The sequence below is a fragment of the Pocillopora damicornis genome, chromosome 14, assembly GCF_964200805.1.
Source record: "Pocillopora damicornis chromosome 14, jaPocDami1.2, whole genome shotgun sequence".
Classification (NCBI taxonomy): Eukaryota; Metazoa; Cnidaria; class Anthozoa; order Scleractinia; family Pocilloporidae; genus Pocillopora; species Pocillopora damicornis.
In genome coordinates this window covers 15,969,617-15,996,986 of record NC_142683.1, presented here as the reverse complement: position 1 = coordinate 15,996,986, position 27,370 = coordinate 15,969,617, and the positions used below count along the sequence as shown (strand labels likewise).

General features: G+C 38.7%; 3 protein-coding genes and 2 long non-coding RNA genes across 5 annotated transcripts in view; 3 read left to right on the top strand and 2 right to left on the bottom strand.

Annotated features, from left to right (window-relative positions):
- The window catches only part of LOC149034685 (uncharacterized), a 340,415-nt gene that overhangs the window by 33,231 nt on the left and 279,814 nt on the right, over positions 1-27,370 (bottom strand). The window lies entirely within an intron of this gene.
- On the top strand, positions 152-18,602 carry LOC149034706 (uncharacterized). Its single transcript, XM_089194474.1, has 7 exons — positions 152-370; positions 3,994-4,145; positions 5,369-5,530; positions 5,791-5,868; positions 13,345-13,412; positions 14,602-15,745; positions 15,982-18,602. The coding sequence occupies exons 2-7, from the start codon at positions 4,049-4,051 to the stop codon at positions 18,432-18,434; spliced, it is 4,002 nt and encodes a 1,333-aa protein (XP_089050600.1). The 5' UTR covers positions 152-370; positions 3,994-4,048; the 3' UTR covers positions 18,435-18,602.
- Positions 6,655-7,666, top strand: LOC149034708 (uncharacterized). Its single transcript, XR_016183112.1, has 2 exons — positions 6,655-7,106; positions 7,317-7,666. It is a non-coding gene; the product is annotated as an uncharacterized LOC149034708 (long non-coding RNA).
- On the bottom strand, positions 7,104-8,882 carry LOC149034707 (uncharacterized). Its single transcript, XR_016183117.1, has 2 exons — positions 8,271-8,882; positions 7,104-8,024 (listed from the first exon to the last, which is right to left on the bottom strand). It is a non-coding gene; the product is annotated as an uncharacterized LOC149034707 (long non-coding RNA).
- LOC149034705 (uncharacterized) lies at positions 18,757-22,444 on the top strand. The gene has a single exon (XM_089194398.1). The coding sequence runs from the start codon at positions 19,854-19,856 to the stop codon at positions 20,514-20,516; it is 663 nt and encodes a 220-aa protein (XP_089050524.1). The 5' UTR covers positions 18,757-19,853; the 3' UTR covers positions 20,517-22,444.

Here is a 27,370-nt window from a genome sequence, read left to right as displayed (position 1 = left end):
GTCCATTTGTATTTTAAATAAATCTCTTAGGATAAGATAAATCGTTCTCCAAAAGATAATTAGACCCCATTGGTTATTACACACCAATTCTATTTTTGTATTTTTGGCGATGACAGCCGCTCTTAAGTGGGCTCCTGTTTCAATTTGAGTTGAAGAATTTTCGGCTTCTAGCTTGCACAGACTTATGGGCCAAGGAAACCCTGTTTCATTCTCACAACGCGCTGTTGCGATTCTCCGTTCCATGACATAGCTTTCGTGTCTTTCTTAGTACTTTCTCAGTCTTAGTGACTTTCTTTGAAACATTTTCATGACGGATTGAGGAAGCAAGGTCGGAAAACAGTCAAATGTGCCTTCTATTTCCGCGACAGAGGTAAGAACGCATGGTTGTATCAGATTTTTTTTTTTAATTGAAGGTAAATACTTTTGTTTCGAATTCTTTTCGTTAAAATTTCCTCCTTCAAATGTTTCTCATCTGTCCGAAATTTCTCTAATTTCCGACAATGAAAGACGTTAGGTGACGAGGATTGCTAACTTTTACTTTATTCTAGCGTGTATTAATTGTATTGCCGCTTCGTGTTGCTTATAAACTTATTAATTTGAGCTTGTTTGAACAAGTTACAGCTATCGAATTCACAAAAATTCGCAGGCAATACCTGGCATTTACCTTGGACAAAATAAGTGACTCGGGAGAGTTAAAGGAATATGCAAATAATATCGATTTGATTCAGTGCAAGCGCTGTTGATCGAAACACTTTCAGTTTCGTTTGCGTGTCATGTGGAGCATGCACACAATCGTGTTTGGCGCTAGCTTTCTTGTCGGGCTCGTGTTTGTATTAACTTAATTTGCTCCCGTATATATGATGCATTTGATCAAAAAGCGATAAACATTTTCAGCGTATTTCATGCGCTTATGTTTATCATTTTATAGTTTGAAAGTAATTTTTTCTTTTCGATAGACTGCTTAGATTGTCCTTCCAAACTGTAATGTTATACTGATTTCCTTGTTAAATATTAAGACAAGTTGGTTTTTCTTCAAAAGTCAGCCAGTGATTTACTGCAAGCTTCCTTTCAATTAACTGCATTCGAGTTTTATGAATCCATCTCATCAACTGGTAATGATTGATTGGTATCTGAGTAAAGTTTTACCTTTTATCATCTGCTAATTAATATATGATCAATCAATAATCACATCAACTGAATGTTTCCGATCAATTTTTTTTAATCAAAACTGGTTTAGTTCTGCATGAGGCTGCATGCATCCAAGTGTGTGTTTGGTGATAATTTATGTTATTACATGGCAAGATAGTCATGGGGTAAATGTAAAGTTCTGATTGGTTCTTACTTGGTCAGGATTTTTCCACAAAGACCATCATCACACCTTACAGACAATCATAAAACATGTTAATTTAAAGTAAACTAGTTTAGTCCAAGTGACACTGGTGCATTACAATTACCTTGCTTTCTTAAGGGGTACTAGGGAATATTGGCACCATTTCATTGCTATAGTGGTACAACCTTGGGCCAATATTCCTCTGTAAAGCCCTGGCAATTGGTTGATTTTACACTTACAGGCTATTTTGAATTCCAGCACAATTGACTTCCTTGTTACTCTAAGTTTATTGAAAGTTTTTGTACTTGAAGACAGCCAGCAAGGATTATTTGTTATTTAAAAAACAACCACTCTTGATTACTAGGAGAATTAAAGTTAGCATCAAAACAATGAAAGTGAAATGTGATCATCGCAGTAAATTTTCCAATTTAAGCAATTGGAGAGAAGAAGCCTGAAAAAAATCAGGGCTTCAACGGGATTCGAACCCGTGACCTCCGCGATACCGGTGCGATGCTCTACCAACTGAGCTATGAAGCCACACATTGGGAGCGAGGTCAATTTATTGAGTTCATATCTTCCCGTGCAGTGAAATGATGTGAAGTTTTTATATGAAATAATTCATATTTGTACTGCGGTTGTAGATGAAAGTGAAATGTGATCATCGCAGTAAATTTTCCAATTTAAGCAATTGGAGAGAAGAAGCCTGAAAAAAATCAGGGCTTCAACGGGATTCGAACCCGTGACCTCCGCGATACCGGTGCGATGCTCTACCAACTGAGCTATGAAGCCACACATTGGGAGCGAGGTCAATTTATTGAGTTCATATCTTCCCGTGCAGTGAAATGATGTGAAGTTTTTATATGAAATAATTCATATTTGTACTGCGGTTGTAGATGAAAGTGAAATGTGATCATCGCAGTGAATTTTCCAATTTAAGCAATTGGAGAGAAGAAGCCTGAAAAAAATCAGGGCTTCAACGGGATTCGAACCCGTGACCTCCGCGATACCGGTGCGATGCTCTACCAACTGAGCTATGAAGCCACACATTGGGAGCGAGGTCAATTTATTGAGTTCATATCTTCCCGTGCAGTGAAATGATGTGAAGTTTTTATATGAAATAATTCATATTTGTACTGCGGTTGTAGATGAAAGTGAAATGTGATCATCGCAGTGAATTTTCCAATTTAAGCAATTGGAGAGAAGAAGCCTGAAAAAAATCAGGGCTTCAACGGGATTCGAACCCGTGACCTCCGCGATACCGGTGCGATGCTCTACCAACTGAGCTATGAAGCCACACATTGGGAGCGAGGTCAATTTATTGAGTTCATATCTTCCCGTGCAGTGAAATGATGTGAAGTTTTTATATGAAATAATTCATATTTGTACTGCGGTTGTAGATGAAAGTGAAATGTGATCATCGCGGAGAAATGGTGTTCTTATGATTAGTGAGGTGGAATCAGGGTCAGGAGGTCTGCATTTGTAACCTGGCCTGTGCTGGACTCAGGATTACTGCGATGATCACATTTCACTTTCATCTACAACCGCAGTACAAATATGAATTATTTCATATAAAAACTTCACATCAAAACAATGTAAATATAGAATGATTGAAAAAACAATTAGTTAAATATACATATACTGGTAAACCACAAATGTTAGCACCTGTACCAAATTGAAATCCATTTCAGCATGCATAAATGTATATATTTCACTGTTTTTCCAGCAATAAGTGTAACAGTTGAACCAACAATCACCTTTACACATATGGGTGTCAGCTCAGCTGTAGGAAATTGAATTAAAGAAATATATCTTTTATAAGTTTTGACCAGTAATCCCTATTTAAAAATCAGATAAGAGAATTTTTCTTGGGTGTTGTAATTAATTTGTTCCTTATGAGAAAGGATTCAGCATAAACTCTCCCCTCTTGCGGAGAAATGGTGTTCTTATGATTAGTGAGGTGGAATCAGGGTCAGGAGGTCTGCATTTGTAACCTGGCCTGTGCTGGACTCAGGATTAAGAGGTCTGGGTTCCAGTCAATGTGTTGTGTTCTTGTGCAAAACACTTTACTCTTACAGTGTCTGTCTCCACCCAGGAGTATAAATGGGTAGCAAAAATTAGTTAGGGAAACCTGATAAAATGCAAGGGGGGTGAAAGGGGAGGGGATAAAGGTGGAATGGACTAATGCATCCTGTCCAGGGTTAGGTAGTAATACTCCCAGTTGCTTCATGTAAGGAAACCAGGTTTAAGTAAAGCTCAGGCCCTGGATGGGCCACATTTCAAATCCAGATGTGACCTAACTACCTACCACCTCTTAGTTTAAATGATTTAAATTGTTACTGTTACAAATTATATAAACTAGAAACACAGATGTTGATTTTTGCCCAATTTATTTCAGTCAATTGTATAGGAATGTCTTTGGTAAATCTTGAAATTTATTGTAATGAGAAGTGAATTACAACAGTTTATTTAAATATTAATGCTTGTTATCTTCAGTATATGTATCTTTTGTTCTTTTACTGCTTTAAATATGCTACTAATATTAATTGCTTGTGATTTTGTGTCTATGTATCCCTCCCATTCTCTGGAGGGAAAAAATGTTTTAGATTACAATTGGGTAATATGTTGAGCTCATTTTATACCATTTGCAACCATCTTTTTTTCAGGCCAGGATGACTTAAAACAGCAACTTTTTGAAAGAAGCATCCCCTTACAGTTGCTATGGCTAAAGAAAGAAGTCCAATTAAGGTTCCCTCTGAAAATGAAGACTTACCTGACAAAGAAAATGCTCCAGATTTTGATGAGGACACTTTACGAGGTGAGCTAGGTTCAACTTTGGCTTCAGTCACTGTTAAAACATTTTCTATTCCACCAGTTTCAAGAATGTAAGCAGATGTGGAGAATGATATTAATACACTGCATGACCACTCTAAAGGATATTTGGCCAGTCATGACTCTCTTCTATGATTACAATATGTTGTTCATTGACTGAGAGGATCTATGACATATCTGTTATTTTCTTTTCTCAAAGTTCAAAGCAAGTACACAAAGTTATACTAAGTAAAGACTTTATTTGATCATCATATAACATTCATTTCGTAAGTTTGCATCATAAGTACCATAATCATCATCACCATCTTTCCATTATATTAATTATGCAACATTAAATTGAAAGTTTCAACTTCCCCCTAAGCAACCAATTTCCAGTAGAGTGCAAGTGTTATATCATTGAATATGGAGGTGTTTAACCCTTGACACCCTAACATCAGTATCCATATTCTCCATACTATTCTTTGTATGTTTCTTGTGGTACTGAAAAAGAGAATTCATTTGAAGATCAATGCTTCTTAGGTTGGTGATCATTTCCTTTATTCTCATGAGCTTAGTGAATGATTCAGCAGTATTACTGTAAAGAGAAGTGAGATGCTGGTCACTCTTAGGGTTTAAAGAGTTAAGGTAGATAGTGAACTTTCACTAACAAATGGTTCAAAAGAAAAACGTCTACAAGGTCTAGGTTTTAAGGCTTGGTCAATTAGTTGAAAGTCAGTCTGCTAATTATTTTTCTTTTTGCCTAAAAATTGTGTGGGGCATTTAAACACATTATTAATTTTGCCTGTGGAATAGGAATTTTAGGAAACCTATGTCCAAAAGTTTAAATGCATAAGGGTTTGCTTCTAATTGAGTGATGCCTAATTCTCATCATTGTTATTACCACTGTTGTCACCCAAATTATTAACATCATTATAAATATTAATCTCATCTTCTTTATCATTATTCTTATGATTTATATAATAACTGTTAGTTATATAATAACTGTTGAAGGGGGGAGGGGGGGACTGCACACATCCTCCCAGCTTTTCAGGGGATGGGTCAAGTCAGGCAGGTGCAAAAGTGGCAGCTGACACTAAAGGAAAAATCTGCAGATTTTAAATCTCCAGATCTTGGCAGCTCTGCCTATGCACTAATTAACTACAACCACAGGTAATTATTAACTACAACCACAGACTTTGACAAAAATTATTTTTTATTTTTTCTTTGCAGCCGCAGCTGATGTTTATAGGAATGAGGGTAATGAGGCCTTCAAGAAAGGAGATTTCATTAATGCTATTCATTTTTACACCAAAGGAATTAAAATGAACTGCAATGAGAAAGAACTGAAGGCCAAACTGCACAACAACAGGGCTCTTGCACATTCTAAACTTGGTAAGATGATGAGAGCTTTAATATGCATTTTTTTTCTATTTTGAAGCTATTGAGTTGTCAGTAGTAGTTTTCTGAAAAATGTGATAATTTTGAATGCATGCCTGGAAAAACTTACATCTTATCTTGGCCTCTCAAATATACAAAGAAGTAACCTCTTACCCCAGATATCAATGAGCATCATTAGTTTTTCCCAAAATTATAGTAATGGTAGTTGGTTTGCAACATGTATGGCTAATCAGAGATATTTATTTCAATAACAGGAAATCACCAGGATTCACTAAGGGATGCAGAAGCAGCCATTGAGTTAAATCCGACTTTCCTTGAGGCAATTGTGAGAGGTTAGATATGTTAGCTGTACTATAATAATAATAATAATAATAAAAAAGGAACTCAACACTCTAAGGTTAAATGAGGTTAAATGGAGTTCAATCTTGTCTCAATTGACTTTAATTAATAGGTCGAGACCACCCTGATGTACATTTGAATCCAGCTCTTGACTGCTACGCCATTACTTCCATTAATTATGATGAGAATATTATTTTGAACGGGATGAAGAACTCAATGCGGAATGTAAAGCAAAATTTCAGCATGAATATTTTAGTTCCTTAAGTTCAATGAGTCACAGGTGTCAGATATGTTAAGAGCGTGTCCATGAGAGCACCGGGCAGTCCTGTTACATGCCATCTCACCGATTTCAATGAAACTTTGCCAATTTAAAGGGTCTACCCAAAACTCAAAAAGACAAACTGGTTTCTGTTTTGGTTTTTTTTTCCAGGGGGAGATAGACCGCCCCCCCGGTTTTTCTAGGTTTTCACCAAGGAAATCGCTTCAAATAGGTAAAATGTATAAAGCGCTCACTGTGATGGTATTTAACTGATTACTTTGAGGACTTGCACACTTATTTTTACATCCTTAGTTAATGTCTGCTGCGAGTATCCGTCAGTTTGATTGACGGCTTGTCAATCAACAGAGGCAAATATGCGACTGTGTTTTTAGACTTTTCGATTCATCCAAATATTTGACAACTTTGAGGTCAAATATCTCCCGTTGCCGGAAAGCTACAACACTAATCTTAATTACACTTTATAACCCATCATTTCATCTCTGAAAATCATCAAAAAAATCTTTGGGCACTACCGTATTTTTGTCTTGGATACCTTTTAAATTCTGCGACTGTGACAAGTTTCTCTCAACTACACCTGTCACGCAATTCTTGCTCTAGGCGGTCACTTGACAAAATAAACCTATATTTTTTAGCTCTTTATACAAGATGATTGATCAAGAAATGTGAAAAATGTGAAAAACTTTCGAGAAAAACTTTCGAGATACATGTAGACAGACGGAAAATCAATGGGAAAATTTTGTACGGCACAAAACATTCATTAGTCTATAATAGATCCTTCCACGGTTTTAGCGGCCATATTGGTTGGGGGTCAAACAAAACCTCGTTGCTAGGCAACGAGTCCTAGAATCTCTTATGATAATAAGACGCGCATCGCTACCCTCGTTAAATTTTCGCTTTGTTCAGGAACAAGAATCAATATCCATCGCTAAAAAAGATAAGACATTGATAAAGGTGAGTGACCTTTTTTCTCTAGGCGAAAAACCTTTTATTCTCTGCGTTTTATGGGAACACTGGGATCGTTTTCTTAGAACGTGACCTCGCGGCTGACATAATGCCAGAAGGTCACAGTACTGCTTTTTCTAAAGACTTTTTGCAACTTAATTGGGCAGAGGAAAAATTGAAATAAATATGTTTACGTGCCCTTAAAACTTTTTCGTCCAGACAGGCTAACATACTATTGAAAAACAATTAACTCGGCAAAGAGAAACCCTTGGCTAAATGGGTTTTGGAGATAAGTGTTGTGTCGGCGGCTGTAACAACGACAGAAGATATCCGAAAAAATGGGTCATCCACTCGCATGTAGAGAAGTTATCGTTCCACAAGCCCAAGCAATCGTTGATTGAAGCATGGTCTCGACAGGTTCAGAAGGGAAGAAAAGATTTCTCAATAGGAAAGTCAAGAGAGAGTGTCGAATCCACTGACAAAGTAGGAATAAGCTTTACAAAGCTTGTACTTCCCTACATAATCCGAGTCAAATTCTTTCTTTGACAAAATAAAAGAGAACACTTTCCCAAGGTCTAAAGCTGGCCATGTTGTCATATCGTTTCTCCATTCATCCTCTGCAATATGCCTGGGGTCTCTAGGAAGACTCTTAATTCGTTGTTGGTACTCGACTGTGAGTCTCGACCTCAACTCCTCGTCGGATACCACAACCCGAACATTACGTTCACAAGCAGAAAAGGCTCTGGCGACAAGCTCTCTTTTTTACCAGTTACACTTAACCCCCTTAAACTTAAGTAATCTTTTAGTTCACCCAAGCTTTTCTGGAGGAAATTTTCGTAAAGATCTTCTGGATTTACACTAGAGGGCTCTTTCGGAACACGCGTAGCCATGGTTCGAAATAAAAACAACTATTGAGCTTGAAAACACCTAAAGTACAAAAACCAAAACCAAAATTTTAAGTACGTTGTAATGCTACCACCGTAAAGCCTAAAATTTAAAGCTACACAATATCGATGGCTAAAAAATATATTCTAATTTCTCAACCGAAAGAGGTGCTTTTTAAAATGCGATTTTCGCATCATAGCGGCCGCGAAGTCAACTTCGAACAACATATCAATCTGCCCATAAAACGCAGAGATAAAACGGTATTTCGCCAAGAAATTCGGCACTTACTTTCAGTAACGCCTTATCTTTGTTCCCGCTAGATTTGGAGACGAAAATAAGCAATTTTCCTTCAATAAAGTTAAGATATTGAGCGAAGGTACCGAAGCACGTCTAATAATTACAAAAGAATCTATCGCTCGTTGCCTAGCAACGAGGTTTTGTTTGACCCCCAAACAATATGGCCGCTATAAACCGTGGAAGGATCTATTTGATTGTTTATCATCATCATTGCTCATTTTAGGAGATTTTAAAGTCACATGCTGCGTGTTGGCTGATATTACTACATGTTCCAGTGTGCTACAACTTCGGCTTTCACAGACGAGAAATTCTGCGCTCTCGCTCGAGAGCAAATATAAATTTTTCTATCGGACTAAAAACTGTGCTTCTATCCCGAAAATAAAATTAAAATAGTGTTGACGTTGTCACTTACCGCCATCGAACATTTACATGCAGAACTCCGCTATGCTAACATCTGTTGTGTGACCCGAAGACTCTCCGTAGGAATTATTCAAGCGCGTTGTTCATGCTGTCTGCTAGATAACAATTTCAGAATAATCTGCAGATCTCTATGATTATTTACCTGCTTCGATCGTAAAATATCTGCATATTTTTTCAAGCATTCTATTACTACATATAAATCTACATCTCTCTAGATCGAGTGTTGCCGGCGTTTAATTGAGTGACAGCAGTAATTTGACGAGTAGCCTTCCTGCAAATTTCCCTTGATGAAATCCCAAGACATAGCCAGTTGTTTTCGTGAGCAAAGACAATAAATATGAAAGAAAAGTGAGATGCAAATGTTCTTTTTTTTTTTTAGCTTAATAGCAGCTGTACCCTCTCCTGCAGTCTTCGTCTAAATTTTGCAAGGTCTCTCCTTATCTTCTGCCTTGTTCGGTCAGTTTCGAATTCTGTAGCTAGATCATTGGCATCGGCCTCTCCGTCCTCATTCATATTTACAGAGGGGGACCTCATCAATAAACCAATTTTTGTTACGGCAGATAACCGTCTGAAGTATCGAGCGATTTGCTGCTGTATCAACCGGTAAGTCTTAGACAACATTTCTGGCCGGTGTCGTCTCTTAAACTCGATATTTGGGAAGTCACATTAGAGGCGGTTGCCTTACTAGTTTCCTCCCTTGTTCAGCACACGTCTAGGAGATAATTCTCTGCTTTCTGAGAAAAGGTGGCTGTTTTTTGTGTTTTCCAAAGAGCCCATCCAAAGTCCACTTGGCTTGTTAGGGATTGTTCGTCAGAATTTTACCTGAGGTCCGACCTTGAACGTAGCCATCCCCTATAGAATGGCAAGCCGGTCTTAGTCCATTTCCTCGTGATCTTATCCTAGGCGGAATTTTTTTGTCGGCCTCACTGTGTTTGTCTTTGTCAGGGTGCATTTGGATGGCAGCCAATGACTGAAACGTCTTGATACATCCTTCTTTTAGCAAGAATATCTCGCTTTCTTGTTCCGTCTATGACGGATTGGGTATAGTTCTCGTGATGACCCGCGTTCAGAAATCTGTGCACGTTGCTGATAACCACCCGCTTCTACGATTAGTTTGCTGAAGGTTTCTAATGTGACGAGCCTAGTGAGACCCTGAGGTGCTTCAAACCGTGCCAGTTGGTCTGTGCTATAAACTTGTCGCAGTTCTTAAGTCAGTGGGAGGATCGCCCACCTCTATTTATGTGAGCGCCTCTACAGTACCTGCGTATCCCTGGCAATCATATGATATAAAGTTCATCTCAGTCACAAATCACCAGTTAGGAAAACTAATGTTCAGATAAGCGCTCTTCTTGCCCTTCTTCCTTATTCATTACCGACTCTAAGATAGCAGCTACAGTACGCGTCCTATTTGGGTTTACAGTCACCTTGCCGCCACCAGGAAGACTCGCCACCAGCTTTGATTTCTTCTGCCATCTGCAGATTCATCTCTCTCTCACTTTATGTCTCCGATTTTTATGAGGAGGATACTGGCATTTACGAACCGGAAGGTCAGAATCTCACACCAAGTTGTGCACGATATTTGAGGTACATCGTGAAATCGCGGCCTTCGTAATCTCCAAATAAGCCAATACGCGCTAGAATAAGCTCCATCTCGGACGAAACGCATGTTTGGGATACATCGACGTCTCTCAAATGTTTTTTTAAGCTGTATGCCCACGAATTTAGAGGTGTGAGCTGTATCCGTCCCTGGCCAGCGCGACAAAAATAACATTTGGTTCTACAGTTAGTTCCAAATGAACAAGACAACTGCACCATCTTGACTTTATCAATTCGAGTGTTAGATTAAATTGAGGGCTTTTTAGACACTCGATTTCTTATATGACATCATTATGAAGACGTAATACAACTGATACGCCTACACTACATAGGGTTAACAATGTCTGTTGCGCTGTTACGAGAAGGAGCAAAATATTACCGGAAGTGTAAACTCTTTTTAAAAAGAGTTTCAGAGACGTTTCAGAGATGTCTATCTTTGATCGGCTGTCACAAAAAAATGACCCCCACTTAAATTTACTAGGAAAAATGAACTTACCAACTCCTTGTTGAAAAAATTGGAATTCATTTGACCGATACCCCGGTTGTTTCAATTTTTTTCCTCGGGCTGCTATGAAACAGTTCATAAATTGACTAATGAATAAAGTGTTTTGAAATACCGTTCGGGATTTGCCTTTTTTTCTGCGTGCAAATCGAGGGTAGACAAAGTTTTTAAAACATTTGACTAGAATTTCATGGAGTTCACCTCGATAGTTTTCGTCGGCCAGAGTCAAGACGCGCCAAGCTAAGCGACATCGCCCTCTAGTAAAATAATTTTCCAAAGAATAAACGTGGCGAGCGTGAGGAAACGCACATTTTTCTCATCATTGTGATCAAAGCCCAATAATGTACCTAAATTGGTACTTACGGTATCAAACCATTGATTATGACAGGGTGAGCTTAGTTTTTCTGTCGAGGTCGACGTGACTTCACATTAAAAGCGTTTTTGACGGAAAAAACTAGTGAGCATCACTGCACGAACTGAGAAAGTAAAAACTTGTATTTATCTCCCACGCGTTTCATCTGACAATAGTAGACTTCATCAAGGATTTTTTCAAGTAGGGTAAATAATCTTGTTGATATACAAATAGTAAATAAGTTGTCTCTTTGCTATTGAAGCCAATGGATAGAATTGGCCTGGTGCGCCTACGGTGTTATACATGCGTGACATTTTCCGGACGTTACATGTTCGAGTACGTGATCCGTTTGAGGGTCACAGATTTTAATAGTGTAAATATTTCACTCCTCAACATCACCCAATGTCTCTAGTTTACAAAGGTCTTAGAACGTTTCATTATATGGAGTTGCCTTCTGCGGGTAGAAGGCTACAAGCGAATTTCTCAGGCGTAATTGCCTTTGATTTCTCAATTGATGTTGTCGCAAACACAGTTTTTGGGAGTCACGAGACAAAAAAACTTATCAGGACCTAGTTTCATTTGCTAATGGAAATAAATAGCAAATAAAAACACATTTTCTTGTGAAATAAAGTCACAAATGACGGGGGTTCTCCGAAACAAATAGTGATAGAAAAGGATTTCAGTTCTGGTCAATATTGACTTTTCATGGCCTACTTCCAAATCTGAGGGAACGCGCTGAGGGAATAAAAAAACATAAATGTGTGATGCAAGCAAGAGAATGATAATCCAAATGAAGAAAAAGGAGAAGACATAGGAACCCGCGTTGCAGCGTGCAGATATCTTTTGAGCCAGGCCTACACACCTAAGCCCGACACCACCCAGAGAAACTCGAAAGAGTCCTGTATATGGACTAGCTCGCACGTGCACGCAGGAAAGGCCATGACAATCAGCGAAAATAATAGCAAATGCAAATGATATTTGAAGTCAAAAAACAGGAAAATAAGATAACAGAAGGTTTAAGAAGTTTCTAGAAGTGTCTTCTTGGAAAAAAAAGATGAACAATTTTTACTTCTCATGAAAGGTCACGCAGTAACCCTACAAATACTACAACTACAATACTCTACGTGGATTTCTTGATGAAGGAAAGTGAAAAAAACATTTTCCAGTCTTATTTTCTGGAAACATGACGTAGTTAATGAATTTATGGGGCTACTGGTACTGATTCCTACCAAATAAGGGGGACAGAGTTTCCCGTCATTCGCGGTATGGAAAAGCCGAAGTTGTTACACTCGGGAACTTGTACGTCAACAAGCAGGCGACATGTGACTTTAAAATCTCCTCTCCTGTTACAGTTTCTTTATTGTAAACTGTGTGATGATAATAATAGACGATCAAAGTATAAGCTAATGAATGTTTTGTTCTGTACAAGAGCCCTATGTCCTGATTTTAGCAAATCTTCAAAGTAATAAACGACTGAAGAAAGAAACGCTATGATTTTCCCATTGATTTTTTGTCTACATGCATCTCTCTAAACGTAAAATTTTCCATTCCTACAAAAAATCTCGAAAGTTTTTCACATTTTTCACCTTTCTTGATCAAGCATCTTGTATAAAGAGCTAAAAAATGTAGGTTTATTTTGTCAAGTGACCGCCTAGAGCAAGAATTGCGTGATAGGTGTAGTTGAGAGAAACTTGTCACAGTCGCAGATTTTAAAAGACATCCAAGACAATACGGTAGTGCCCAAAGATTTTTTTGCTGATTTTCAGAGATGAAATGATGGGTTGTAAAGGGTAATTAAGATTAGTGTTGTAGCTTTCTGGCAACGGGAGATATTTGACCTCAAAGTTGTCAAATATTTGGATGAATCGAAAAGTCTGGAAACACAGTCGTATATTTGCCTCTGTTGATTGACAAGCCGTGAATCAAACTGACTGATACTCGCGGCGCCTATTAACTGAGGATGTAAAAATATGTGTGCAAACCCTCAGAGTAATCGGTTAAATACCATTGCAGTGAGAGCTTCATACATTTTACCTATTTGAAGCGATTTCCTTGGTGAAAACCAATAAAAACCGGGGGGGTGGTTTTGTTTTGTCTTTTTTTTCTTCTGCTCTGTAATGATTTCAATGGTTTCAGGTTCTTTTCTCAGAATTGAGCTACAGTAATAGTATGCTTCTTTGTGTTGTTGCCTACAGGAGCCACTGCTTGTGTTGAATTGAAGAGATTTGAAGAAGCAATCACTTGGTGTAATAAGGGACTAGCTGTATCCTTTGAAGGAATCTTTCATTTTTAACCGTGGGTATAATGGAAATAGTTTCCATAATTTGATGTTTCAAGGGAGAAAATACAAAGAAGGGTATTAATTATGATGGGAACTTGTCAGCTCACATACTTTAAGTGTGTGTTATTAAGAAACGTAGGAAAAGTTATCACCTCATGACTTATTAAAGATATTACTCCTTTTAGCCAATTTGACTTAGTTATACTATCCATGCCAATAACTGCTACATTAGCTTAGATAACCCCTTAATTCACAGACCAAGTTTGTAATTATCCTTACTGTTAAGCGTACGATTTTTGTAATGTTAGTTCAAAGAGTTCAGCATTGGATCAACTAATTATCCCCAAATTGATATTTTTTTTACTCTCAACACTCATCTGATTGATATTGTATTGCTATTGTAAGGAGAAATTCTCTCTTGGTCACTCATGGGAGTTAAAGGGTTAAAAGACTAATATTCATCCAGTTTATACATGGTACGTGGGTAGATGATCTCTCTAAAACAAGCCAGAACAAAAAGCTCGGTAATGTTTAGATATCTTATGCAGATTTTCTTGCCTTCGACCTTTTTCCACTACTTAGAGACTCGGAAACTTTCGTCCTACTTTCCTATGGACAATAAAAATTTTAGACACGTAGTGGTGTTGTAGACTCATTTCTTCCACTGCTGTAAAACATTCGTCTGATGTTAAAGCTATATTAATTTAAAAATTGAGCAAGTGCTGCTCAGTTTTTGGAAACTAGGGATTAAATTTAGATATTTCGCGTTAAATTTTTAGGCTGCACACAGAAAAAACATTTTTTGAAGTGTAGAGTTACTTCATAACTGACTTTAAGACTGAATGTTGATAAATCATCTACCTTTCATGCAAGCCCTCCTAATGGGCCATTTTATAGTTGTGTACTTAGTTGCCAAGCCTTTGATTCGGAGTAAAGCTGAAGATGACCTTGTTGTGATAGAGACCAGTATCTAGAAACGATAATAACAAAGTAGTTTGCTTTAAATAGCAGCAATGTTTTTATCATCACAAGGTCACCCTCAGCCACACTCCTGTTCAAAGGCATGGGAACCAAGCACGAAAATGTTAAAATGCACTATCATAAATCAATATGATCAGAAAAATAATATTTTTTTGTTTTTTCCACATTTTTAACCCTTAACAAAAAAAAGATTGAAAAAAACAATAGGATCTTGTTGTCATTAAGAATTCAGTCTGTCAGTGAAGTGGGAGATAAGTCCATGGAGGAAAAAGATCCTATTAGTCATGACCACGGTAGTGCAAGTTCAGGTGATGTCAACAAAGTCATAGGTCTCTATAATCGGGGAGAAGAAGCCATAGAGTACCTCAACCTATATCTTAAAAAAGCTAAAGAAGTAGGAGACAAGCATGGGGAGGGTAACGCTTATGGCAATCTTGGCAATGCTTATCACCGTCTGGGTGATTTCAAAAAAGCCACAGAGTACCACAACCTACATCTTAAAATAGCTAAAGAAGTAGGAGACAAGCATGGGGAGGGTAACGCTTATGGCAATCTTGGCAATGCTTATGACAGTCTGGGTGATTTCAAAAAAGCCATAGAGTACCACAACCTAGATCTTAAAATAGCTAAAGAAGTAGGAAACAAGCATGGGGAGGGTGGTGCTTATGGCAATCTTGGCAATGCTTATGACAGTCTGGGTGATTTCGAAAAAGCTATAGAGTACCACAACTTAGATCTTAAAATAGCTAAAGAAGTAGGAGACAAGCATGGGGAGGGTGGTGCTTATGGCAATCTTGGCAATGCTTATCACCGTCTGGGTGATTTAAAAAAAGCCATAGAGTACCACAACCTACATCTTAGAATAGCTAAAGAAGTAGGAGACAAGCATGGGGAGGGTAACGCTTATGGCAATCTTGGCAATGCTTATCGCCGTCTGGGTGATTTCAAAAAAGCCATAGAGTACCACAACCTACATCTTAAAATAGCTAAAGAAGTAAGAAACAAGCATGGGGAGGGTGGTGCTTATGGCAATCTTGGCAATGCTTATGACAGTCTGAGTGATTTCAAAAAAGCCATAGAGTTTCACAACCTACATCTTAAAATAGCTAAAGAAGTAGGAGACAAGCATGGGGAGGGTAACGCTTATGGCAATCTTGGCAATGCTTATCGCCGTCTGGGTGATTTAAAAAAAGCCATAGAGTACCACAACCTACATCTTAAAATAGCTAAAGAAGTAGGAGACAAGCATGGGGAGGGTGGTGCTTATGGCAATCTTGGCAATGCTTATGACAGTCTGGGTGATTTCAAAAAAGCCATAGAGTACCACAACCTACATCTTAAAATAGCTAAAGAAGTAGGAGACAAGCATGGGGAGGGTAACGCTTATGGCAATCTTGGCAATGCTTATCGCCGTCTGGGTGATTTAAAAAAAGCCATAGAGTACCACAACCTACATCTTAAAATAGCTAAAGAAGTAGGAAACAAGCATAGGGTGGTGCTTATGGCAATCTTGGCAATGCTTATGACAGTCTGAGTGATTTAAAAAAAGCCATAGAGTACCACAACCTACATCTTAAAATAGCTAAAGAAGTAGGAGACAAGCATGGGGAGGGTAACGCTTATGGCAATCTTGGCAATGCTTATCGCCGTCTGGGTGATTTCAAAAAAGCCATAGAGTACCACAACCTACATCTTAAAATAGCTAAAGAAGTAGGAGACAAGTATGGGGAGGGTGGTGCTTATGGCAATCTTGGCAATGCTTATCACCGTCTGGGTGATTTCAAAAAAGCCATAGAGTACCACAACCTACATCTTAAAATAGCTAAAGAAGTAGGAAACAAGCATGGGGAGGGTAGTACTTATGGCAATCTTGGCAATGCTTATCACCGTCTGGGTGATTTCAAAAAAGCCATAGAGTACCACAACCTACATCTTAAAATAGCTAAAGAAGTAGGAAACAAGCATGGGGAGGGTAGTACTTATGGCAATCTTGGCAATGCTTATCACCGTCTGGGTGATTTCAAAAAAGCCATAGAGTACCACAACCTACATCTTAAAATAGCTAAAGAAGTAGGAAACAAGCATGGGGAGGGTGTTGCTTATGGCAATCTTGGCAATGCTTATGACAGTCTGGGTGATTTCAAAAAAGCCATAGAGTACCACAACCTACATCTTAAAATAGCTAAAGAAGTAGGAAACAAGCATGGGGAGGGTGGTGCTTATGGCAATCTTGGCAATGCTTATTTTAGTCTGGATGATTTCAAAAAAGCCATAGAGTACCACAACCTAGATCTTAAAATAGCTAAAGAAGTAGGAAACAAGCATGGGGAGGGTGGTGCTTATGGCAATCTTGGCAATGCTTATCACCGTCTGGGTGATTTCAAAAAAGCCATAGAGTACCACAAACTACATCTTAAAATAGCTAAAGAAGTAAGAGACAAATCCTTGGAGGCAATGGCCTACTATTCATTAGGATGCGTTTTTGAGTTGCAAGGTGGACTGCCAAAAGCTGTTGAACATTACCAAGCTAGCATAAACGTATTCAATTTCTTGAGAGTACTTCTAAAATCTAAAGATGAGTGGAAAGTTAATATTCGAAATCAGTATCAAATGGCGTATACGGGTTTGTGGAGAGTTCTCGCAGAACAAGGTAATGTAGATGAAGCCTTATTTGTTGCTGAGAACGGACGAGCTCAGGCTCTGACCGACCTCATGGAATCCAGTTTTTGTGGTGGAACAGGTCACCACAAGACAGGTGATGAAGATTTAAAAGTCACTGCTAAATCTTCATCGATTTGGATGAAACGTTTTTTAAAAGTTCTAAAAAACGTTCCATTAAACACTGTCTTTCAGGCAGTGGACCAAACTGACATCAATCTTTGGGTTGTGTCCGAAGGAAATCATCTTCAGTTAAGACAAAGTAAACTCAAAAGTTTTGTTTCAGAGAATAGTGGAGCCAGCCAGTCCTTTGAGTCGTTCATGCACGGTGCCTATAGGCAACTTGGTGTTCGTTTTAATGTGAAATGCGAGAATCGATCTTTGGATGCTTTGAGGGAGAACCAGTCAGAAGTGGATGAGGAAACTAAAGAAGATAACCCTCAACTTCCCATCCAACAAGATGAATGCTTAAGCACTTTGTATGATACCGTTATGAAGCCGGTGGCTGACTTGCTTGAAGGGGATGAGCTCCTCATTATTCCCGATGGACCCCTTTGGCTCGCTCCTTACGCTGCATTGAAGGATGGTAATTCCAAATACCTGTGTGAATCGTTCATAATTCGACTCGCTCCATCTTTAACAAGTCTTAGACTCATTGCCGATTGCCCCGATGATTATCACAAAAGCAGTGGTGCGTTACTTGTAGGAGATCCGTGGGTAGCCGAGGTTACTGATGGCAAGGGAAAGAAAGTCCTAAAGCAGCTTCAGTGTGCTAAAGAAGAAGTAGAAATGATCGGAAAAATTCTGAATATTAAGCCAATCACTGGTAGTCAGGCCACGAAACGTGAGGTGTTGAAAAGACTCGGTTCCGTTTCCTTAGTTCACTTTGCGGCACACGGATGTATGAAAACTGGCGAAATTGCTCTTACACCTAACCCAGACCGAATATCTACTGTGCCAACGGAGGAGGATTTCATTTTAACAATTGGAGATGTGTCGAGTGTTCAACTTCGGGCCAAACTTGTTGTGCTTAGTTGCTGCCACAGCGGCCGGGGCGAGATCAAGGCTGAAGGTGTGGTTGGCATTGCGCGCGCTTTTATGGGGGCTGGTGCTCGGTCTGTTGTGGTATCCCTGTGGGCGATTGATGACGAGGCTACTCTTCAGTTCATGAAATGCTTTTATCAACACCTTGCAGAAGGTAAACCTGCAAGCGAGTCACTGAACCTGGCCATGAAAAGCCTCAGAGAATCGGACAAGTTCCGCGACATCAAACACTGGGCGCCCTTTTTGCTGATTGGAGATGACGTCACTTTTAACTTCATGGCAAAGGGAAGAGAAAATTTAAATGTAAAATCACATAAATGAAAATTGTCTTTTTTTCTCATCCCAAAAAAAACGACATAGGAACTTGGACAGCTTCAATGTTTCTCTATTTTGAGAATTTTAACTATTTTTCATTGCATTTACTTTTTTGTTTAATAGAACTTGAGATGTGTAACTACCTTGATGAAGAAATAAAAGCAGTCTATTTCAAATGTTTTGATCAGTGGAATTGTCTTTTTAGTTACCTGTAAAATTTAACTGCTTACAAAGAGAACGAAATGTAACAAGGCTTCTCTTATGAATGCCGACAGTAGTTGAAGGAGATTACGAGGTTTTTGTTTTCGTCAAAATGACACTCAGCTCTATTCCTGTATCACAATAAGTTCTATGGAAACAATTTAAAGGCTTTCTCTTTTACATAACCATGAGCTTGTTCACCGGGTTTTAATTACCTTTATATTCTAAGCGTTTGATAAGCAAAGAAACAGTCCGTCATTTGCAAAAGTTGGCCAAATTGTTATTTCCAAAAGTTTGATTTGCAAAATTTGCAGCAATATGTTAATAAAACTTGGGTGATTTCTCTACATCATAAATTACTTTGTTACAATTTGAGATTATCTTCACAAGAGAAATTGACTAATATTTTTTTCAGTCTATTCTAATGCAATCTAATTTTATCAGAGCCAAGATTGCCATTCTAAGCTTCATTTGAAGAAGTAAACATCACACATAATTTTATTGAATTTACTGACTATATGTTACAGACATTAGACCTACTTTTAGGGGTGTAGCCAGCCTCTGGTCCCGTAGGCCCGGCCTACAATTGCATTCCGCCCGCTTCGCTTTTATGATATGACTCTTGCAAATGTTGAAACAAAAATTGAACTTTCTTAAGGAACAGGCCTATAACAAGTCAAAAGCTGGCTACAACCTTGTTATTAATCGAACGAGTTTCGTCAGTTCTAGTTCGTTTTATCAAACACTTATCTTTTCGTTTTAAAGAACTACGGCGATAGGTTAAAAATTGTCCACGTAATCTAAACAAGGAAACAGCGAAGCAGAGTTCACTGTAACTGAAGTTTCCATAGCTGTGACTTCCAATGTATGTGCTATGGAATTTGCTGTTTCTTGTAAGAAAATATTAACGCTAATTAATTGGAGAAGCAGATGAATTAAGCCATGTAGTCAATAATGGGGATTTTTTTTGGTTAAAAGGTTTGTTCATTTATCTTTGCCTGAATGTAGCGAAGCGTAATGAAACAAAAGATAAATGGTTTCTTGAATTCCCAAGCACGAGTGCATTTGTCGGCAGTGTGTTTTAAGTGCCGGCGTGAGATTATGGGAAAGAAGTGTGATATGTAAACTAGCAAGTATATATTCGCTGAACAGTAAACAAGTTTCATTGTGGATTTTTACAAGCGGACAGTTAAATTCTTAGCTCGTTCTTCCTATCTCGTCCATATGGCGCGGGGCCGTCGTGGTCGCCCTGCTTCAGTTCGTTCTCATGTTTCGAGAGTCAACCCGGACATTGAAGTCCCTGCTGTCCGGCCGTCCAGGTCAAGAGAACTTCGAAGTTCAGGCCGTCGTAGTTCTCGCTCACATGTTGCAGCTTCAAGCGGTTCTGGTCGTAGTGCTTCGCCTTCGCGAAGGAGTGTCCGCGAGCGTTCGCACCGTAGAAGTCGCTCGGCTTCTCGCAGCCCTGAGCCCCCAACGTGGGCAAAGGAAATCTTAAAGGCCTTGGAGACGAGAACGCAAGAGGTCAAGGTTGTCAGAGAACAGCTCGACTCATTAAAACGCAAGTCTGTGGAGGAGGAGCCCGAGTTCAAATATAAGAGTAACAAGAAACAGTTCAAGTTCAACTCTGACGTCAAGGATAAGTTCAACCAGATTTTAGAGAGGGCTGGGGCGGGTGACGCCATCACTAAGATTGCCAACGAAGGTATGTCACTTCTTGATAACAGAAATAAGCCTATTTCTATTGCTGACCGGGATGGCTGGGACGTGGTAGAATATTTTGAGGCGGACCCCCTCACTAAAAATGACGAAGAGGAAAAGAAACTTCGTGTCGCGCGCAAGGAGGCAGAGAGGTCTCGGGAGAAACGAAATCGAGAGTATTTGCTTTGAGAATTGTGTTTCCTTAGCTTTGCTGTAGAACGTTTTGTTCATCCTAATTATTTGTTTTTGTTCTATCTGAGCCTCTTTGGCCTAGGTGTGGGCCTTTGCTCTTTGCAAGTCGGTGGACTTGGAACTGTACTAGTACGCACGAGTTGTGCAGCTGAAGCAAGCCGAGAGGGCACTGCCGACACAGTAGTGTGTTCGTTTTTAGAGTCAAGTGGACTCCTCTATCCTTTGTGTGGATTTGCTTACCAGTTGACGCCGAGTGGGCCAAGCCTCCTTGTGCTGGAGTGTGTGCTGGTGCTGTGTTTACTTGCCATGTGGGCAGTTTCTCGTTGCAGACGATGTGTTTCTTGCGCGTTTAGTGTTCTGTAGCGATTGGATGTTGTTCCTGTCTTTAAAATGCCATGTTTGGACATTGTTGAGTTTTCACTTTAGGCTTGTCGCCTTACCAACGGAGCAACGCGGAGATTCAGAGGCTTGTAGAACTGTTAAAAACTGTCATACTTAACGACTGTGCCGTTTCAACCGTGTCTTCGTATGCAGGGGCAGCCAATCGATGGATTGACTGGTGCAAGTGTTACTCGTTTCCTCCTTTACAGTCTAACCCAACCGCCTTGCCGCAGGTGGATATGCTTAACAATTTTTGGACAGTACCCTTCTGGTATCCAAGCGATTAGCTGTCTATTATACTGTAAATGTGTTTTGCTTAATGGACATTGCCTTATATTGTATCCTTATATGCTTTTGCCACTGATTGTGAATTGTCTGCTTATCCCGCACCGCATTTCTGGTTGTCAGTTTTTTGGGTGCGGGGAATTCAAGAATTGTTCATTTATCTTTGCCTGAATGTAGCGAAGCGTAATGAAACAAAAGATAAATGGTTTCTTGAATTCCCAAGCACGAGTGCATTTGTCGGCAGTGTGTTTTAAGTGCCGGCGTGAGATTATGGGAAAGAAGTGTGATATGTAAACTAGCAAGTATATATTCGCTGAACAGTAAACAAGTTTCATTGTGGATTTTTACAAGCGGACAGTTAAATTTTGTTCTTCTTTATTGTTTGGGTGGAATCCTGTAGTCCATCTCCTCGTAACGATTTTTGGTTGTGCTTTCCTGATGATTGACAGTCATTATAAGTGGTTTTGTTTATTCAATTTACTTTGGCCGCATCGAACGTGTAGAGTTTGTTTAATTTTTTGGTGTCTGAACAGTGTAAACAGTTGTTTTTGTCTTGTGATTAGTTGGTTAGTTCAATAAATGGGCTAAGAATCGTCTGCTTATCCCGCACCGCATTTCTGGTTGTCAGTTTTTTGGGTGCGGGGAATTCAAGAATCATAAACAAAAATGTAAATCTAGTCCTTAGTTGGAAAGGTTCAGCGCTTTAGGATAAAACTTTCAATTTTTGAAAATTCCTTCAATTTTTTTGCATTACTTTAAATTTACCTCAGTATAATTTGAAGATGTCTGATAATACCTTTCTTAATTTTTAACAGTTTCAACTAAATATGCTTTGTATGATGTCAGTGTATTTTGTATGAAGTGTTTTGATACTATTTTTATTTGTAGTTGAAGACAATTTTTCATTTACCTTATTTTAATTAACTCATGAACTCCCAAGTTCTGAGGAAAAATTCTCCCAACTGATAAGAACGTGTTTCTTTGTTGCATTATTCTGAGAATTCGATGTAACATTACCTTTCTAGCAAAAAACTATCCTCCAGTTTTCATTTTCTGTAATTCCTATTGACACCGTGTTTGTTTAATTTTGAGAGGAGAATTTAACTATGATCAGTCTTGGGAGTAAATGGGTTCATTTAAGTGTCTCCGTTTAACGCGTATTTTACTTAAAGCCTTCGACAATTTTATGCAGTTGCTACTGCACTTATTTTTTTTTACTTCTTTGTGTAGGAGAAATATACAGTGTATAAAATTCAAAAGCGGAGTTGATTTTCATCGTCTGTCTCCTTATTCTAGGGATTCACGTGAGATGCAGAGAGAACAGATCTCATCTCGTGCGCGCCAAGTTGATAATCTGTGCAACTGACAGTGTCCTAACGTTCCATGTTTCAAGCCTCCACCCACTTAACAAACGCTCGTCGTCTTTTCGATTGTGTCTCTTCCTCTGTCTATCGTTCTCCATATTTCCGCACGGTTTTGAACGCCGACGGACGTGTTAATACTGTGTGCGCCTTTTTTACCTTTTTTCCTCACACAAGTTTTTACAACTTGACGCATTTGTGCATCCCCTTTTTCTCCTTCCTTTGGTTCCTTCCCTTTTTTTACATCGTACTTTTCCTTTATTGCCATCTTTACGCGCACCTCTTTCATCGCCCTCAATTTTATTCTTCTGTTAACTTCATAAGACGCAACTATCTCCTTGTCTGTTTCAATTTTCATTCGTCTCAATCCTCGCGCAACGTCAGGCTTCTTACAACTCATATACCTCGTTACTCTCCCAGAGTAGTTGTTATCATGCTTATTTTGTCCACTTCAGGATGAACGATTAACGTCATCTCTAGTAAAATCTCAGTTTTCCTTTCGACTGATTCCGATTCCATAGGGTCTCTCACTTTTAAGTCTCGCGTGTTAGTATTTGCTCTCTTCAGTCCTCTCATCACAGTAGCAGTAATGAAGCGAAAGAGGTCCCTCAACGATTTCTACAATGTCCAAATTAAAGCTTCTATCATCTGATTGAGAATGGGTCAAACTCTCGCCTAGGGTCCACCTACATGGCGAATCCAAGATGGCGACAGATCAATCCACAGACTCCACAGAGTCGATAGCCGCCTTCTTGGATGTAGACGCAGAGAGGACCCTGGAAAAAAGTTTTGACAGAACGATAATTTTAAAAGAAAGGATAAGTTACTATAATACTTCCTAAGAGGTAGTCAATGTCAACTTGAGAGATCCATTATGAGCAAACACGTTCCGTCGATTATTCGACTCCATGTCTCCTTATCGTTAGAATAAACTCCTCGAATACGCACGTCTATATGTTCCTCTCTCCCCTCCCTTCAATAGCACTATAAATACCTCTACTGCAACTTTTATCATTATACAGCACAATACAACAATATACCCCTGGGTAGCTCTGTTAATCCGTAAACTGCAGCTAAAATCTACATACAGCACCATACCATACCAAACATTCCTCAATACATTGTGCATCCGTAAACTGCAGTTTATACAACTCTACAGCGCTTGAAAACAATGTGTACCCATAGATTAGCACAATGTTTCCCTTAACTGAATTTTTACTATTGGTCCAATTTGGCGCGAAAATAAGTGCGGATATATGTCCGCCGACATTATCTGTTCCAAGATGCAAAATCTGTGAGTTTCAAGGAACAGATAATGTCCAAGGACAAATATCATATTATATATTGTACATATTTTCGCGAAAAATAGAAGCTGTTGTGTGGATTATCCTTCAATTATTTTGCAACGCTCGAGCAAAAAATGTTTATGAACAGCTCACTGAATTGAATTAAGTTTAAAACGAACACTTTTCACAGTGGGCGTAAGGTTTGCGAATTGGGGAATATCGCTTGGGTGATATTCTCGGATATAACACAGTTTTTACAGAGAGATATTCAGTCACTTGCTGCGTTTAGACCAATCGCGTGCGAAAAAAATACTTGGTGGATCATAAACAACAGTGTGTACCCCTAGATAGCACTATACTTCCCTCTTCTGCAGTTTACATTACTATACAGCGCTTTACAAAATCGTGCACCCCTTGATAGCACTATACTTCCCTCTTCTGAAGTTTACAACATAATACAGCGCCATACAACAATGTGCACCCCTAGATAGCACCAGACTTCCCTCTTCTGCAGTTTAAATCACTTCACAGCGCTATACAAATATATGTACCCCTAAGTAGCCTTAGTCGGCATAATAGAATACATACATCGAAATGTTCCAGCCTCACGGGCCATGTTTTATGTCTTTCTCCAAGGTTCATTAAATGCTCGATGAAAACTTCGCTGTTGTTTAAAGAAAACACAGCATTTTCTAGCGCGGTTATGACTAATCTGACGTGAAGATACAGAGATCGAGAGTTGATTACGGCTTCAAGTTTCAAACTCTTAATTAAAGGCGGGAACGTGTCTTGAATTTTTGGGTTGGACTCAAATAGTCTGAAACAAAATCTTTCACGAATATTATTATTAACTCTGAATAATGAAAATTCGATTCACTTTTACTTTAGATAATAAATTTTACTCCCATTTTGCCAGTTATTCGAAGAAATCAAGGCACTGAGCAATACCCACAACAAGACACAGCTACACAGTTGTGAATCTCCACCCTCATCAGTTTTGAAGAACCACGACGGAGAGGTTAAAAATTGCCGTGTAATCTAAACAAAGAAACAGCGACGCAGAGTTCACTGTAACTGAAGTTTCCATAGCTGTCTTTTAACGTGAAAAGGAATTCGTTGTTTCCAGTTGGAAAATATTTACGCCAATAAATCAGAGAGGTATAGTTACAATAAGCCATGTAGTCCTCAATGAGAATTATTTTGGTGAAAAGGTTCGTGAATAATTGTAAATCTAGTCCGTAGTTGAAAAGTTTCAGGGCCTCAGGATAAACTTTTAATTTTTGAAAATTTCCTGTTCAAATTGTTTTCATTTCTTTAAATTTACCTTGGTACAAATTGAAGATGTCTGATAATATCTTTCTTAGATTTAAGAATTTATACTTAGATATTTAGAGTACGCTTTGTAATTAAAACCCGTTATGTGGTAAAAAGTTTAAGATATACTGTATAAAAGCTTTTTAAGGAGAAAGTTTTGTAAAATCAATCTTAATTTAGCAGATTTTCGTTACTTCCATAGGTATATGCTGGTATATAATGTACTAGTTAACCTTGCACATGTTTGAGTATAATGTAGCGTTGGATTTTAAATGCAAGCTGGAACAGTTTTAACAAAATATGCTTTGTAATATGTCAATATATTTCGTGCGAAGTATTTTGATGCTGTTTGTGTGAAGTATTGTATCATTTTTGAAGGTAATTGTTCATTCAGCTTAGTTTAATTAACTCATGAACTCCCAAGTTCTGAGGAAAAATTCTCTCAACTGATAAGAATGTTTCTTTGTTGTTTCATTCCGAGAATTCGATGTAACATTACGTTTCTAGCAAAAAGTTATCCTCCAGTTTAGATCTTCTCTAAATCGTATGGACACCATGTTTATCGGTGTATTAATTTTGTGAGGAGAATTTAAATTATAATCAGTCTTGGGAGTAAATGGATTCATTTTAGTGTCTCAGTTGAGCGCGTATTTTACTTAAAGCCTTGGACAATTTAATGCAGTTTGTTTTGTACTTTATTTTTTCTATTCTTTGTGTAAGGGAAATATACAGTGTATAAAATACAAAAACTGCGTTGATTTTCATCGTTTGTCTAAGGATTCGCGTGAGATGCAGAGATAAATCCTATGTGGACTTCAATGGTTGTTTTGACTCGCGCGCGCTAAGTTGATAATCTGTGTAGCTGACAGGGTACAAACATTCCATGTTTCAAGCCCCCACCCATTTAACAAACGCGCGTCGTCTTTTTGATTATTTTCTTTTACTGTCTATCGTTCTCCATATTCTCACGCGGTTTTGAACGCCGACGGACGTGTTCATGCTATACATGTGAGCGCCTTTTTCACCTTTTTCCTCGCACAAGTTTTTAAACCTTTTCATATTTTCGCATCTGTTTTCTCCTTCCTTTGGTTCCTTCCCTTTTTTAATCGCAATTTTCCTTTATTCCCATCTTTACGCGCACTTCTTTCATCTCACTCAACTTTATTCTTCTGCACGCTTCATTAGACGCGACTATCTCCTTATCTGTTTTAGTTTTCACTCGTCTCAATCCTCGCGCAACGTTAGGCTTCTTACAACTCGTATACTTCCTTACTCCCCTATAGTAGTTGTTATCATGCTTATTTTGTCCACTTTAGGATGGTGTCCTCTTTAAGTCATCTCCAGTAAAATCCCAGTTTTCCCCTCAACTCATTCCCAGGCCACATGGTCTCTCAGTTTTAAGTCTCACGTGCCAGTGTTGGCTCTCCTCAGTCCTCTCATCATAGTAGCAGTTATAAAGCGGAACAGCTCCCTCCAAGTCTCGGCGACATAATCGGTGCATTTTGTTGGAAACGAGTCCTTCAATGTCCAAATTAAGGCTTCTCCATATCAAACTCTTTCCCCAGTGCGACGAACATTTGTTTTTCTCGGTTCCAGGTGTACGCAACCACTAACCCCACGTAATGCGCATGCTCTCCGTTACGAATTTTCAAAATGGCGGACAGGTCAAAGAGGGAAATTAAAAAAACAAAGCGATTTTGCAATGAATTCTCAACATACACCCCCGTTAGAAAGGCGAATCCACGGAAGAAAGATACAAAACTGTATAATATTGAGATCGATATGATATCAAATCGATACCGAGGGCCCGTTTAATTGCCTTCCGCCACGATTATTAGCTTTCTTGACAGCTTTCTGAAGACAGAATACTTTCTTTCCGAAGACTTCTGATATGCGGCTATTGATTATTACATCTCGTATACCTGATTGCCCAAACACTTTGTTTACGATTGTTGAAAGGACCGACTCATGGTTCTCCGTCTTCGTCTTGACATTGCTTTGAAATAGTATAGACTAGTAAGCTGAAACGAAAAATTAATCAGGGAAGTTTACGAAAAATCCAGCAAACAAGCTTTAAGGTGGTACGATACAAAAAAAAATGCAATTTTTGTTGAAAATGAGTCTATTTTTTTTCCATTCGATTTCACTTCTAAAGGCTTTTGTTTAATAGCCCCAAATGTCTTTTTGTGAATAATTTGTCAGGAAATAGTAATAAAATGCAATT

Coding starts and splice junctions, on each gene's coding strand:
- LOC149034706 (XM_089194474.1), top strand. CDS start 4,049: ATGGCTAAAGAAAGAAGTCCAATTAAGGTTCCCTCTGAAAATGAAGAC. Junction 5,531..5,790: donor TCTTGCACATTCTAAACTTG/GTAAGATGATGA, acceptor TTTCAATAACAG/GAAATCACCAGGATTCACTA. Junction 13,413..14,601: donor GGTGTAATAAGGGACTAGCT/GTATCCTTTGAA, acceptor AACAAAAAAAAG/ATTGAAAAAAACAATAGGAT.
- LOC149034705 (XM_089194398.1), top strand. CDS start 19,854: ATGGCGCGGGGCCGTCGTGGTCGCCCTGCTTCAGTTCGTTCTCATGTT.